We start from the raw sequence: 13,595 nt of genomic DNA on the forward strand, positions 1-13,595 counted from the left end.
CCGACATGGAAACTGCCATGACACCATAGCCAATGCATTGTGCCTCGACTTCCCAGAAGCCCTGAGAAGTTGTTTTGGGGGGTTTTCCTCCGGTCACGTGATCCAAATGTGTGACGTTTCCGAGTGTCCGATGTCTTAAAAGTTATCAAAAGTTATTAACTCGGGTAACTCTGAATGGGGTCAAAGTGTTAAGTGAGTGTGTCTATCTTTATGTCCCTATATGTCCCTGTGTGTGTGTGCCTAATTTCACAGAAATCACACGCTGTGTTCATTATTTGAGGCATTTTGACAGACCAATCCTACAGACAAACAGATCCGTGTTGATCACATGACTATAGAGATAGTGTATACCGATTTGCGTGATGTATGGATAAAATGTGTATGAGTAATGTACAGAAATGTCTGCCTCATGGTGGCGCTATAACGCGTTGTGGAGAATTTGAGAGTTGTGGCAGAGGTTCGTCGTTGGCATCCAGGGAGTGTGTGTGCACAGTTTGGCATCGACTGGGCCAACGGTGCCGGAGATTAGCTGTACGCAGACAGACGGACTGATGTACACACACACAGCAAATCATACTCTCTCCCCATGCCTTCGGCCTGGTGGCTGGTGGAGACAAGTCTTGTTACACTCTCTCAGAGTTGAATTGCTACTCAGGATTTGGCAATGTGGGATTTGCAATAGTGTATTTGTGTCTGGCACTTTGTGGTAATTATCATCACAAACTCATCTGGCGCTTACTTTAAGTGGGATTAAAAAACAATAACCCCTGCTTCTGCTGTTGCACAATAAAGCACTGTCTACTCTAATGCAAACAACTGGGACATACACTCTAGAGAAGCCCTGTGTACCAATGAAGTGAAATGTATTCTTTAGCTAGTTTGTCCACATCTTGCAGGCCAGATGAAGCAGCTTGTTAATTGAAGAGAGTGTGGACATGGACCAGTAAGGAGCTTGGTCCATTTGGCTCCGTGTGCAGTGTGTGCACTCTCAGAGTTATAGGCCCATAAGGGCTTCAGTCCTAGTATTGTATGCTAGAACTGAATTTACCTCCTGCTGTTTTTAAATCGATCACAGAGACAGTCCACTGAAAACGCATTCAAAAACACAGCTTGATACCATTGTAAAAGGATTACATTACTATTTATTACCGTCCCTGTTTGCTCGTTTTTGTGAATCCGTGAAGTCATGGACTGAAGGTTTTGAGTTGTACAAATGATTTTCTCTGACCTTATATTGTCTGGTCTTTTAGTCCCAATTCGTATACTTTTTTAAAGTATTTCTTTATTAGATCGTAGAGCTGAGGCAGACAGGAAGTGGAGGGGAGAAAATAATGAGAAACCTCGTGCTGAAGAATTCTTTGTTGGAGTGTTACTATACGGGAGAGTTTAGGACTTTTCAGCAACAATGGAATTCTAAGTGCTTTACATGAAACCATTTTTCAACCTAAATCTCATTGTGCTGATGTGAGGAGATCAATAATAATAGTGTGTATTGATGTGAGGATATGAAAATGACATAACAATTACATGAAAATTACAAAAATCGAAATAGGCCTGGTAAAATGGGTGGTGTTGGATGCGCAACTGAAACCGGTTTTGCCGACTTGCTAATGGGGGACCGGACCATTTCAAACAAAGGTGGCTTGCTGTGGTTGGTGTGATTTTGGACACGTTGGCTACAACATACAGTTGGGTGCCACCGATATTGTCCCTTATCATTTGACCCATTTAGGCCTGACCTCAAAATTTTAAAAAATCCTTCTAAATCCTCCAGTTTTCTGAAATAAATATTTTCACGATTTTTCAAAAATAGCAGACCTACAAGCTCGTAGCGCGCCACTCGGTGGCGCGCTATGAGCTTGTAGATCTGCTATTTTTCAATAGCTAAATTATAACATAATGTTTAAAACACCAAAAGGGGTTCCCGCCCAAAATGGGTTAACTGTCCTTTTGCGCAGATCACGCAAACCTCAGCAAAAAGAAAAGGACAATATCGATGGCCTCCAACTGTACATGTGCATGCACAGGGTGAGGGGCTGCCAATGTCACTCCGAGGTGAGGTAGAAAGTCTGGTGACGCGAGGTTACTGACAACGTAGGCTATCTTTGGTTGTTTTTCTTGTTTTTTCGCCCCAGTATTTCAGAAGCTAGACTGGGAAAGATCTCAATGTACTGGGCCTGTGCCCGAGTGGCCCAATGGACACTACGCTTCTGACTCAGAGTTGTAGCAGACCTGCAGACAGTGCAGTTTTCTGGGAGCTTGTTCCAGTATGTGTTGCATAAAAAATGAACACTGTTCCTCCATGTTTAGTTTTAACTCTGGGGACAGAAATCAGACCTGTCCAAGATGACCAGAGAAGTCTGGAATGGGTGGTTAATGTTTTGGCCCCAAACCATTTAACTGCAGCTGTCTGATCAATTGTTAGGGAAACCTGGAAAGACACCATTACAGTAGTCAAGTCTACTCAGTGGAGATACATTAATGGAGTTTAGTTTTTTTCCCCCCAAATCCTACTGAGACAAGTGCTTTAAGGTGATATTAGCATGACATAGTATTTGTCTTCATGTCTCCATGACTATACCAATATTTCGGACTTGAGTTATGTCACGGTGTGGACACGGAGGTATAGGACTCAAATGCAGAACGACCAGGCCAGGCAGAGAAGTTAATGTTCAAGAGGTTTAATTCTCAAAACCCACACGGAAAAATAACAAGGAACTTCACAAAATACCTGGAGATACAAACTAGAACTGACCACATCAACAACAACAAACTGAAAGGAACTGAACACACGTACTGGGGCATAGACAAATACAATAATACAGGGAGGTGAGATAAGGCAGATGACAGCAAACAAAGCAGACAGGAAATCACAGAACACTACTACAAAATAAGATACAAAACACAAATACAAGTAAAAGTCCCAAAACACAGACAAAGTCCAAGGGCAGAGGAGCGGACTGTGACAGCCAGGTTGTGGTTTTTAACATTCCTGACTGAAGCTCAGCACTGAATTTTAACCATTCTTCATTGACTACAAAACAATGTAATACTTGTACTTAATACAGTTGTGTTTTGAATTGAAGAACTTATCCATATCCAATCGTTGATTTCAACGCCCTTACTCAATTCTTGTATTGGACAATATTCCTGTGATATGGTAATGTAGTTTGTGTCATCTGCAATAATATGGCATAATTAGGGTAACAAATTAACAAAATAACACTTGACCCTCCACGGGACCTCTTCATTGAGGAACTATGACATAAAACTAATTAAGAACTACTAAATCATATGTTACATATTGTTTCCTAAACATGCCATTTAATTGAGCAGGAATTACATAGAAATATAGAACGAAGGGATGCACATCCAGATGGTATGAGTGTGCTGTAATGTTAAAATCTCAAAGCAGTTTTTTTTTCACTTTCATATGAAGTCACTTTTTCCAGCTGTGAAAGATCTGCTGGCTGCAGACAACAGAGCAAGACTTTATATTCCAGAGTTGTTACTCCTGCATTTAGCGGTGTGTGAAATGGTCTGTAAGCGGCTCAAACTCCCCAGTTCATGTAGAACTAGAACATGTTGACTGCATGTCTTAAACGGAACATGTGTTAATATTACAGTAACAAAGTAATGCACAACTACCCATTACCTCTCCCACCTGGAACCAAAACATCCCACCTTATAATATTTGTGTGTGTGTGTGTGTGTGTGTGTGTGTGTGTGTGTGTGTGTGTGTGTGTGTGTGTGTGCGTGTGTGTGTGCGTGTGCGTGTGCGTGTGCGTGTGTGCGTGCGTGCGTGCGTGCGAGACTCGGCAGATGAAGTCAGCCAGCTGAAAGAGGAGTGTCGTTCACTGACAGACAAGTGTCAGACATTGAGGGATAACAACGAGCTGCTCAACAGCAAGCTGGATCAACTGCAACAACAACAAGATCGGTGAGTGGCTAGTGTACTGTAACTGTCAATCATTGTGTGCTCAATTCACAGATACCGTACACGTTCTTTAGCTTAGCGTAGTCCTAGAACTCAAACGCCAAACGTAATTCAGAGCCAGATACATTTTTAAGCAAGAAAACCATGCTCATCATGCATACGCACGCACATAGTCATTTAATATAAGGTGCCCATCTCTGCCCAGCTCCCATGATACATACCTGGACTTAAGGGAGGCACTGGACGAAGAGGACCAAGTGAAGAGCGATTACATGAGCCTGTCCCAGGCCCAGCCTGAGACCCTGCTTGACACCCAGCTGGATGCCTACATGCAGAAGAACGTGGCGTTGGACAGCCAGCCCGTGAATGCCATCAGTGGTGAGGTCAGCTCCCTGAAAGAGCAGCTCAGAGAGGCAGAGGACAGAGCCCAGCAGGTGCAGCGACAGGTACCTCCACGTATCACCTCCACTATATGTTATTAACATAAGATGACATCATACGATGTGATATACAATACAACAGTGATTTAATACCATTTATTCATTTATTTATTTTTTATCTCGGGGACCCCAATCTATACCGTAAAGTCCTAACTCTGAGACTGTACAAATGGAACAAAATTGACCTGTAAGGTCAATTTTGAGCTCAATTAAATTAAAATGAGCTTTATTGGCATGAGAAAACATACGTTTACTGTACATTGCCAAAGCAAAAGTGGAACAAAACAATCAAGATAAAACAATGTAATTAATATTGAATATAAATGGGAATAAAATAAAGGTGTACTGTAAACAGCTGTGTTAATGAATTGCATTTGAAAGTTGACAGCAGTATTTCAATGTTTTTGCATTCACTTAGTATAAAAACATTTGTGACAGTAGCAGCGATGTATTCAAATGTAATAGTCTCTGTCTCTCTCTCTCTCTCAGTGTGAAGGTCTGAAGGGCGAGCTAGCAGAGCTGCATACGCTGTACGACAGCAGCCAGCGTGAGAGGGCAGAGCTTGAACAGGAGCTCCACCGCTGCAAGGCAGATCTCCAGAAGCTGCTTGGCCCAAAGTCACAGGTGAGGTCAGAGAGCATGCGGTTGACAAAGCGCTTCTGGGAGAGCAGAGTGGTGTGGAGTGGAGGGCCAAGATGTTATAATGCTTCTTCTGATGTTAGGAGGAGCCGACGGAAGTATACACATTTTATATATTATGAATCATTATAGAAAATAGAAGATAATTGAAACAGGAATGTAAAGCTTTCGTGTCACTGTGTGGTATAATTAGAAACAGAAAGGATACAATAGCCTACCCAATACCCATACACAGTCAAACCCCAAACAACACAATAACAACTTAAGACAGAGTTTCCAGCACATAGATCTGTTACAGCCTGGGTGGTAAATGGTAAAACTGAAACTAACATTCTGGGTCTAGACTTGTGAAATAAAAGACCTCTGGAATACATGTGTGCTTCAACTCAATGCGCTACAGATCCATTCACTGTGCAGCATAAAGTATGTCTGTCTGTCTCTCTGTCTGTACATCCTGACCTGCTGTGTCTCAGTAACGCTTGGTCAAACCACTCTAGATGTCTCATTGGTTGTCTTAGGCCTCACTCACACGGTCGCAACAGATTGCTGTATGCTTGTTGTATACAAAGGGTGTGATACATCTTGCCCAATGTATTTCCAATGGGAGTCACATGGTTTGACACAACATTTGTGTTGTATGAGGGGGAGGGGCGCAGTCGAAACACAGCCGAAACACAGCCGAAAGCCATACAACAGCTTGTAGTCCAAAATAAAATGTGGACTACAAACCATGTGACTTCCATTGGAAATGCATTGGGGCGGCCATGACACTCACAACATTCATACAAGCATGCATCAATGTTTTAAAGGTCTGAGTGAGGCCTTAGGTACAGTATACCTTACCAACAGTGGTGGAAAGTAACTAAGTACATTTACTCAAGTACACAGTACAGTTTTTCTTTTTTTGACCTTTATTAGAGTATTTCCAATAGTGATATTTTCAATAGTTTTACTTCTGCTCCACTACATCTCAAAGGCAAATATTGTACTTTTACGCCACTACAATTATTTGAAAACTTTAGTTACTAATTACTTTGTAGATTTTTATTAGTATTACAAAACCACTTCAGGCCTATACTTTGGCAATTTGAAAATAGCCGATCTACAAGAGCTTGTATTTTTAAAGGAGTTTTATACATTTGAAAACGTGTGAAATGGGATATTATGCATAATGACTACTTTTACTTTTGGTACTTTAAGTACAGTTGAATGCTGAACTTGTAACAGATAATTTCTACAATAGGGTATAGATACTTTAACGTACAAAATGCGAGTACTTCTTCCATCACTGCTTACCTGTTGTCACATCTGCTGCAGCTCTTGTCAAATTGTTCCTCTTCTGAACCCGCCATCAAATGCTCTTCGCCTGCAAACATACATTGCTATGGGGCAGCGTGTGTGTGTGTGTGTGTGTGTGTGTGTGTGTGTGTGTGTGTGTGTGTGTGTGTGTGTGTGTGTGTGTGTGTGTGTGTGTGTGTGTGTGTGTGTGTGTGTGTGTGTGTGTGCGTGCGTGCGTGCGTGCGTGCGTGCGTGCGTGCGTGCGTGCGTGCGTGCGTGCGTGCGTGCGTGCGTGCGTGCGTGCGTGCGTGCGTGCGTGCGTGCGTGCGTGCGTGCGTGCGTGCGTGCGTGCGTGCGTGCGTGCGCGCGCGCGCGCGCGCGCGGCTGCCTGTTCTCTCTGTCCTGTCTCCACGCAAATGGCCAAGGCCACTTCCTCTTCCTGCCTGATGGCAATTCCAAATTGCTTATTGGAAAGATAATGAACATAGATAGAATCTACCGTATCTGTTTTTCTGATGCTGTACAGTGGTACACAACAATCGATCACAGGTCCACTCCAAACCGAAAACACATTTGGATTCGGACCCCCCCAGTTTCATTAGTGTCTTATCATGACACCCTCTTACATTCTTGTTCTCCATAGTTGTAGTTTCACGATCAATTGACAATCAGTTAGTTCATATCACAGACACTGTGAAGGCATTTGTCAGATAACATCACAGAGTACATCATGATCAGGACAAAATGGATAAAGCCATAGTAGCACAGATAAGACACACTATTTGTATGACCTCAGATACTCTTAAAACAACATTGTACAAGACCAGTAGATGTCTTTGTGAGTGTGTTCACACTGGTTGTTACGAAGAAAAAGCACTGTGATGCACATTTTGATTCTCCTCACACAATTAACCAGTTATTGGAATAGCTACGTTCGTCATTTTGTCATCCTCCACAGTCGACATACTGCAGCCACAACCTCATACAGGACCTGTTGTGGAGGTTTGAGCCATTCATCTGGAGACAGCAGAGCAGACACAATATAATTATGATTGGTCAGCTGATAAAAAAAAAGCAGCCCATGTCTTATATAGTATATCATATGCACATTTCTCACAAAGTGAGACACATTGCTCACTTTTGAAAGTGAGCGATGTGGTCACCTTTACTGTAGGTAATTTTTATCATAGGTCTAATGTAAATGTGGTGCCTACTTTTTTCTTTTTTTTTTGAGGCAGTGTGAACATACCTTACGTTTACTTTGTCAACCTGCAAACCACACTGCAGTGCTCTGATTCCCAACATTCCCTATGTCCAGGACACCATTCCATTTGAAAGGCAGCACCTCTACAGTCTACAGTAAGTGTAGGCAGAGATCTTTAAATGGCAAGATGGAGCCCCATCCTATGAAGTGGTGGGAGGGAGCTATAGCATTAGGGGTCTCCATCTTGTCTTTAACTATCTTGGAGGTTAGTTTTCTAATCGCTCGCTCTTTCTGTTCCCTCTTTCTCTCCCATTGTCATGTTCTGTTCTAATCTGATCATCTTTGCACACGGACCTCACATGATCTACATTCATCTGAATTCTACAACTGTGGTCCATGCGCCTTGCTTGCCTCTCTCTCTCTCTCTCTCTCTCTCTTTCTCTCTCTCTCTCTCTCTCTCTCTCTCTCTCTCTCTCTCTCTCTCTCTCTCGATCTATCTATATTTCTGTCTTCTTTGTTGTCTTATTTCACCATATTATCAATTTATGTGTTTGTATTTCCCCATAATTTCTCTCCGGTTGCTCTACGCCCTCCATGCCTATCTACCATCACACATTCTCTGATTGGGTTTATTTTATTTTATGCTAATATTATGATTTGGTCATATTTTTTTCTTTATCTCACCGCCTACGTCTTCCTTCTCTTTCTTTCTCCCTCCCTCCGTTCTCCCTTCACCCCACCCCCCCTCCTCCTCTCTTTGTTTTCTCCTCAGACGTGCACTCCTCTGCCCGAGTCCCCTGTCCTCTCCATCCCCTTCATAGGAATGATTGTAATAGTGGCCTTGATTTGGTGCTGGTGGGAGGAACTGGCATCCTAAAAGGGACCAGGTATGACACTCTGCCTCCCAGAGGACTGGCCAGGTACTACTAGCTGTAGGATGGACTCACATCCAAGCTCAGCACCAAACGTCATGTTTTTGAGCGGTGCCTCCGCTCTATTACGGAGCTATGTGTGTCCGTCCGTATGTCCGTATGTCTATACGTCTGTCTCTGTGTCTGTATGTCCGAGCACAGAAAGCTGCAACACCTAAAGTGGCCAGTACAGTACCGCACAGAGTAAAGTGGCACAGAGTACACTACAGTACGAGCCCTGGGCCATTCCTGGAGCTCTGGATGTTCCGGGGTCTCCCGGGGACCCCCACACGGACCCCTCGGGGACCCCCACATGGTAACTCTGTCATTTCTCAACCGTTTCGGAAGCGGGGCGGCACACCGGAACTGGGCCACCCCCCTGGGCGCGTTCCTGGGGGTCACGGATGTTTCAGGGACATCAGTACAGTACAGAGCACAGTAGAGTACAGTAACTATAACAATAAGTGTATAGTTGCACCGCTCAGTTCACACAGGTGTGATTTTTCTTTTTTTGAGGGGTATGTCCAGATTTTAGTGTGCGTATAAACACAAACTTTGTCCTAACACAAACATTAAATGCCATTGATAATAATGAATGGCCAGTTTTGATTGTTTGTGTAAACAAAAACATTGCGTAAACACAAACATTGAAGACAAAGGTGAGGACGCAAATTCTAATTGGCCGGAATGAGATGATGTATGATGATGTACGATGATAAGAGCGCCCCTCACTTCACACGGGTGTGATTTTTTTTAGTATAGGAATGAGTGTCAAATGCATTGAAGGACCATTGTCTCTTCAAAGTTTCAACTGTACGTACTACGTACGTAAACATGGAACTATTTCCCATTCTTGACTTCTTCAAAGTCAATGTTCGCTAAACATCACTGCACGATTAAGATGTTGTGAATATTCACATTTTGTTTGTAAATTAGAGCGGAATTCCCCCAGGATACCAGATAATGAAATGGTACTGTTACATTGTCAACAGGACAACACCCTCCCGCCCAAACAGTCTAATGTCTGGTCTGACAGCATTGAGAAATATAATTCAAATCACACCTCTTGCCTCAAAAGCAGCATTTGAGGCAAAGCGAAGAGCTGCAAATGCTGCTTTTACAGCATATGGCGTCCATTACACGCAGCATGATGACGCACAGCTCCATTTATGTATCCATTGGGCCTGTATGGAGACTGAGGCTTCATCCAAGAGATGGAAGTAGTTGGACGTCTCTGCCAGGTTGCAGAGCCAGGCGGAAACAGCCAGGCCAACCTGCCGTTCACAGAGAGACCTTGCTCTCCAACCAGCCAACCCAAGAAGAAACCTTCCTTTATGCCAGATGGTTATAGGCTATGACACTAACGTAGCCCACTTCCTCAAATCCGTGTTTATTGATTAATTAATAACAGGCAATATTAATGAGAAATATTGCACGCACATATTTTGTTCAGCATGCTTTCATTGTTCTTTGAGTGTATACAGCTTTATTTCAATACTAGTGAATGCCTGTGTAAATTAAGTGTATTTTAATATAATGTGTACAGGGGTATGTTTAGAGCTTTTTTATATTTCTGTAGTTGTGTGAGTCTGATGCACCTGAGCCTGGTTTGCTGAGCATCCATTTTGGCGGAAATATTCATGAGGCATGTGTGGTGAGTGGATATGAGACTGGGTGTTGATATCATTTAACAAGTACACTTGCACATATACACACACTCATGCATACACGCACGCACACACACACACACACACACACACACACACACACACACACACACACACACACACACACACACACACACACACACACACACACAACAATGAAGTTCTGAACTTCTAAGCTCTAGTGTAGGGAACATTACGCGTGTGTTTGTGTGCACGTGTGTGCACATGTGTGCATGCGTGCGTGTGCATGCGTGTGCTGTGCAAGTGTGTGCATGTGTGTGTGCGTGTATGTGTGCGCACAGAGTGGCTAGTAAAGTGTTTGTCACAATTTGTATTTTGCATACAAACTTAAGTGGTATGTTTTGTATCTGTATTCACTCTATTCATTACAATAAATGATTGCGTTTTGCCATTGAAACTTAACCTAGTATACTGGCCACAGAAACGTCCCTGTTCAGCAGGAATTACCTGTACCCGATTTGAAACCTGTACCCGAATTCGCTGTGGATATCTAAAAAGTAATAATGATTACTGTGATTATATATTATATATATATATATATATATATAGTATTATTATTATTATTAGTATATTTGAACTCAATTCTCAAAACCTACTTCTGTAGAATTTCTTTCTAAAGTTAAATGGGTTTTATCCTCTGTTCTCAGGTCTTTGTTATTTGATTTGATTATTAAAGTAGCTGTGCTAAAAATAAAAAAGTTAATTATTATTATTATTATTATTATTATTATTTCTTCACAGGAGTGCCAGAGTGACGGCTGGAACCTGGTTGCAGTGGTTGCCGTGGCAGCCATAGTGGTTGTGATTGTCCCCAGCCTCACCAGAGCACTAGCCTGAGGAGTGAGGACTCCTCACAGGACAGGACAGGATGCCTGCAGTTTCACCCTGGAAACTCTGGGATTTGGTACCCCCCCCACCCAACCACCACGCACACACTAAAAAAATATTATGATCCTGTGCCACTGCTGAATGGACAGGCCCATTCATAAGCTCCTGTTGGCAGGACTGCATTTTCCCATCATATTATATACAGTAGTGATGTCCAGCGTTCAAGGAAAAGATAACAGGAATGAACACGGGACAATTCCCTTCTGCACAAGATTACAATCATCATCGGCTGATTTTGCATTCTCGCTTCAGTGCTTTTCAGTAGCAGTAGATGCATTTTATGGATTTACAGAGGAGCTTGCACACTTTTTACCTTTGCACATTTAATCTGTGGACTTTTGATTGATTGATTGATTGATTAGGTTGATGACAACCTGTAAACAGTTTGCCTTACTGTTTCCTGTTTGAATTAAGCATATTTTGCATTCATTTGATTGACAGTTTGACAGAAAACAAACCATTTTTCAATCACTTGCAATGTGATTTTAAAACTATTCATATACACTTCCATATACACTCCAGTGTTCAATTTTATTAGGTATATTCACTAGTTCAACAATTTATTGAAACGTAATGAGATTAATGTGGAACGGGATGAGGAACCCATGGTAGGGCGACACTCAGGGTGGGGGGAATATTCTCAGCTAGGAGCTGACAGCCATTGTTGCTCTACGACAAGCGCTCTCTCGTCTCTGCTCTGTCACTGACCCCCTGGATTCCTAGAGAAATAGAGACAGAAGGAAGAAGAGTGAGAATCGAGGAGGTTGGGGTAGAGGAGGATGACAAACTTGAAAGTAATGAATAGCAGAAATAGATGATCTAAAAGCGCAGTACTCACAAGTTGTCACAACCCATGTTTGTGAAGCAGAACAAACGAGCTGGTCGAGAGATTGCAGGTGTATTTATACTGTGGTGTTTGATTGCAACACGGATTGGCTGTGGTGAGAGGAGGCAGGTGTAGTGGATAGTTGGATACGGGGGATTGTGAATGGGGAGTGGCTACTGAGTGAAGGGAAGATAGGGAAGCGATTGAGAACGGGGAGTGGCCGTGATAAGCAGAGGGGACTCCTGAACATAATGTTGAACACAACTACATTTATCAGGCATAATCGCCCTTTTGAGGGTGAAATCTACTATACCAGGTGTGAGAATCTATTCTATTAACTTGCATCATTCCTCTTCCATATTCTTCAACAAGCTGTTTTGCAGCAGCAAGACTGGACAGTTGTTATTTGTCACTGTGAATAGAGAGAAACTCCCTCAATTTGATTAAAGGAGCATTCAGTGATTTGGGTGATTTGGAAAAAAAAACCCGTCCACCCGGTAACAAGATGTGCACATGCACACACTCTACAGTGGGGGAAGTACAACTGACCAACAGCACGTGCACCAATGCCCGCCCCACTCGATCATGATTGGAAGAAGGCCCCTCTCATCCTGATTGGATGAAGGCTTTGCCACCCAAAGCCCAAACCGAAACTAGGGTTTTTTGACCCCAGGGGCTCACTGGGGACAGGGAGGAACTCCTTATATGGTCAGCACACTTTATAGTAGGGAGGATTATCCAAAAAATAAGAAAAAATAAGTGATATTTGAATTAAGTGAAATCACTGAATATACCTTTAATGATGAGGCTCACAGATTGAGCACAATAACTACTGAGCAGGGTTGTGTGCCTAATAATACACTGGACACTGACAATAGATTTGTAGCACCATTCTGCAGGAAAAGAACATTTAAAGATTGTTTTTAGCTGACTGATTTCACTGTGTTGGGCTTGGTCATTATGCTATGACTGTGGCAGAGTTGCTCTGAGATTCAAAGGGATATTTTTGTATATAAACAATAGTTTACATCTCACTTGATGTTTACGTGTTATGGATGAAACCTTAATGTGTTTTACTTACTTTTTAACTCAATTGAATCAACACGATGACCAAAAAATAAAAAATGCTCTGTTAAAATCCATTGTCCATTCAAATGATAATAGTCATCAGAGAACAGGCATGAGACATACTCTAGGTTACACCACTTACATGTAAACAGCTTATAATTTCATTAAGGTCTGCAGTTGCCTGGCTGTCTCGACTTCTAATATTGCATGGAAAGTATCAGTGTGATTAATTATATACATTCCAAAGCACGGGCAATGACACTATTGAGATTAACAATAATTGTACAACTTCTTCTTTCTGCTTGTTATTGTTATCTTGAATCAGCATTATATAGTTTGTTTGTTGGCATGTTATTTCTACTGTCTGAGCTAATTATTGTTATTGCAGCTGATGATTGAAACATAATAGAACCAGAGGTGCTGAATTGTCTCAAATGAAACCCTTCTCTCCAATGATGGAACAGACTTTGCTTTGTTTTTCCTATAGCATGATAAGATGTAGCTGTAGCTGTGAACATTTGCATCATTGTGAAAAGACAAAGCAAAAAGATGGCTTGATGCTATGAATTCTGTGGGCTATTAAGTGGATGATTTTTACAGGCATGAAGCAGAGGCACTTACGTGCGCTTTTGGTAGACACCCTTTTTTTTGCCTTTTTGAGTAAGGCAGACTTCATAGCGGAGCCTTCGTAAGGACCGCACGTAAGCTCCCTGCGA

General features: G+C 42.3%; 1 protein-coding gene across 1 annotated transcript in view; it reads left to right on the forward strand.

Annotated features, from left to right (window-relative positions):
* The window catches only part of ccdc136b (coiled-coil domain containing 136b), a gene marked incomplete at its 5' end in the record, with an annotated part of 15,675 nt that extends 4,594 nt beyond the window's left edge, over nucleotides 1-11,081 (forward strand). The window contains 4 exons of the mRNA XM_079494735.1: nucleotides 3,823-3,940; nucleotides 4,143-4,383; nucleotides 4,867-5,001; nucleotides 10,839-11,081. Of these exons, the coding sequence (XP_079350861.1) occupies nucleotides 3,823-3,940; nucleotides 4,143-4,383; nucleotides 4,867-5,001; nucleotides 10,839-10,934 (590 nt within the window). The 3' untranslated portion in view covers nucleotides 10,935-11,081. The remainder of the gene's footprint in view (nucleotides 1-3,822; nucleotides 3,941-4,142; nucleotides 4,384-4,866; nucleotides 5,002-10,838) is intronic.
* Between the last annotated feature and the right edge of the window lie 2,514 nt (nucleotides 11,082-13,595).

This window comes from Electrona antarctica (assembly GCF_951216825.1).
Source record: "Electrona antarctica genome assembly, chromosome: 23".
Taxonomy (NCBI): domain Eukaryota; kingdom Metazoa; phylum Chordata; class Actinopteri; order Myctophiformes; family Myctophidae; genus Electrona; species Electrona antarctica.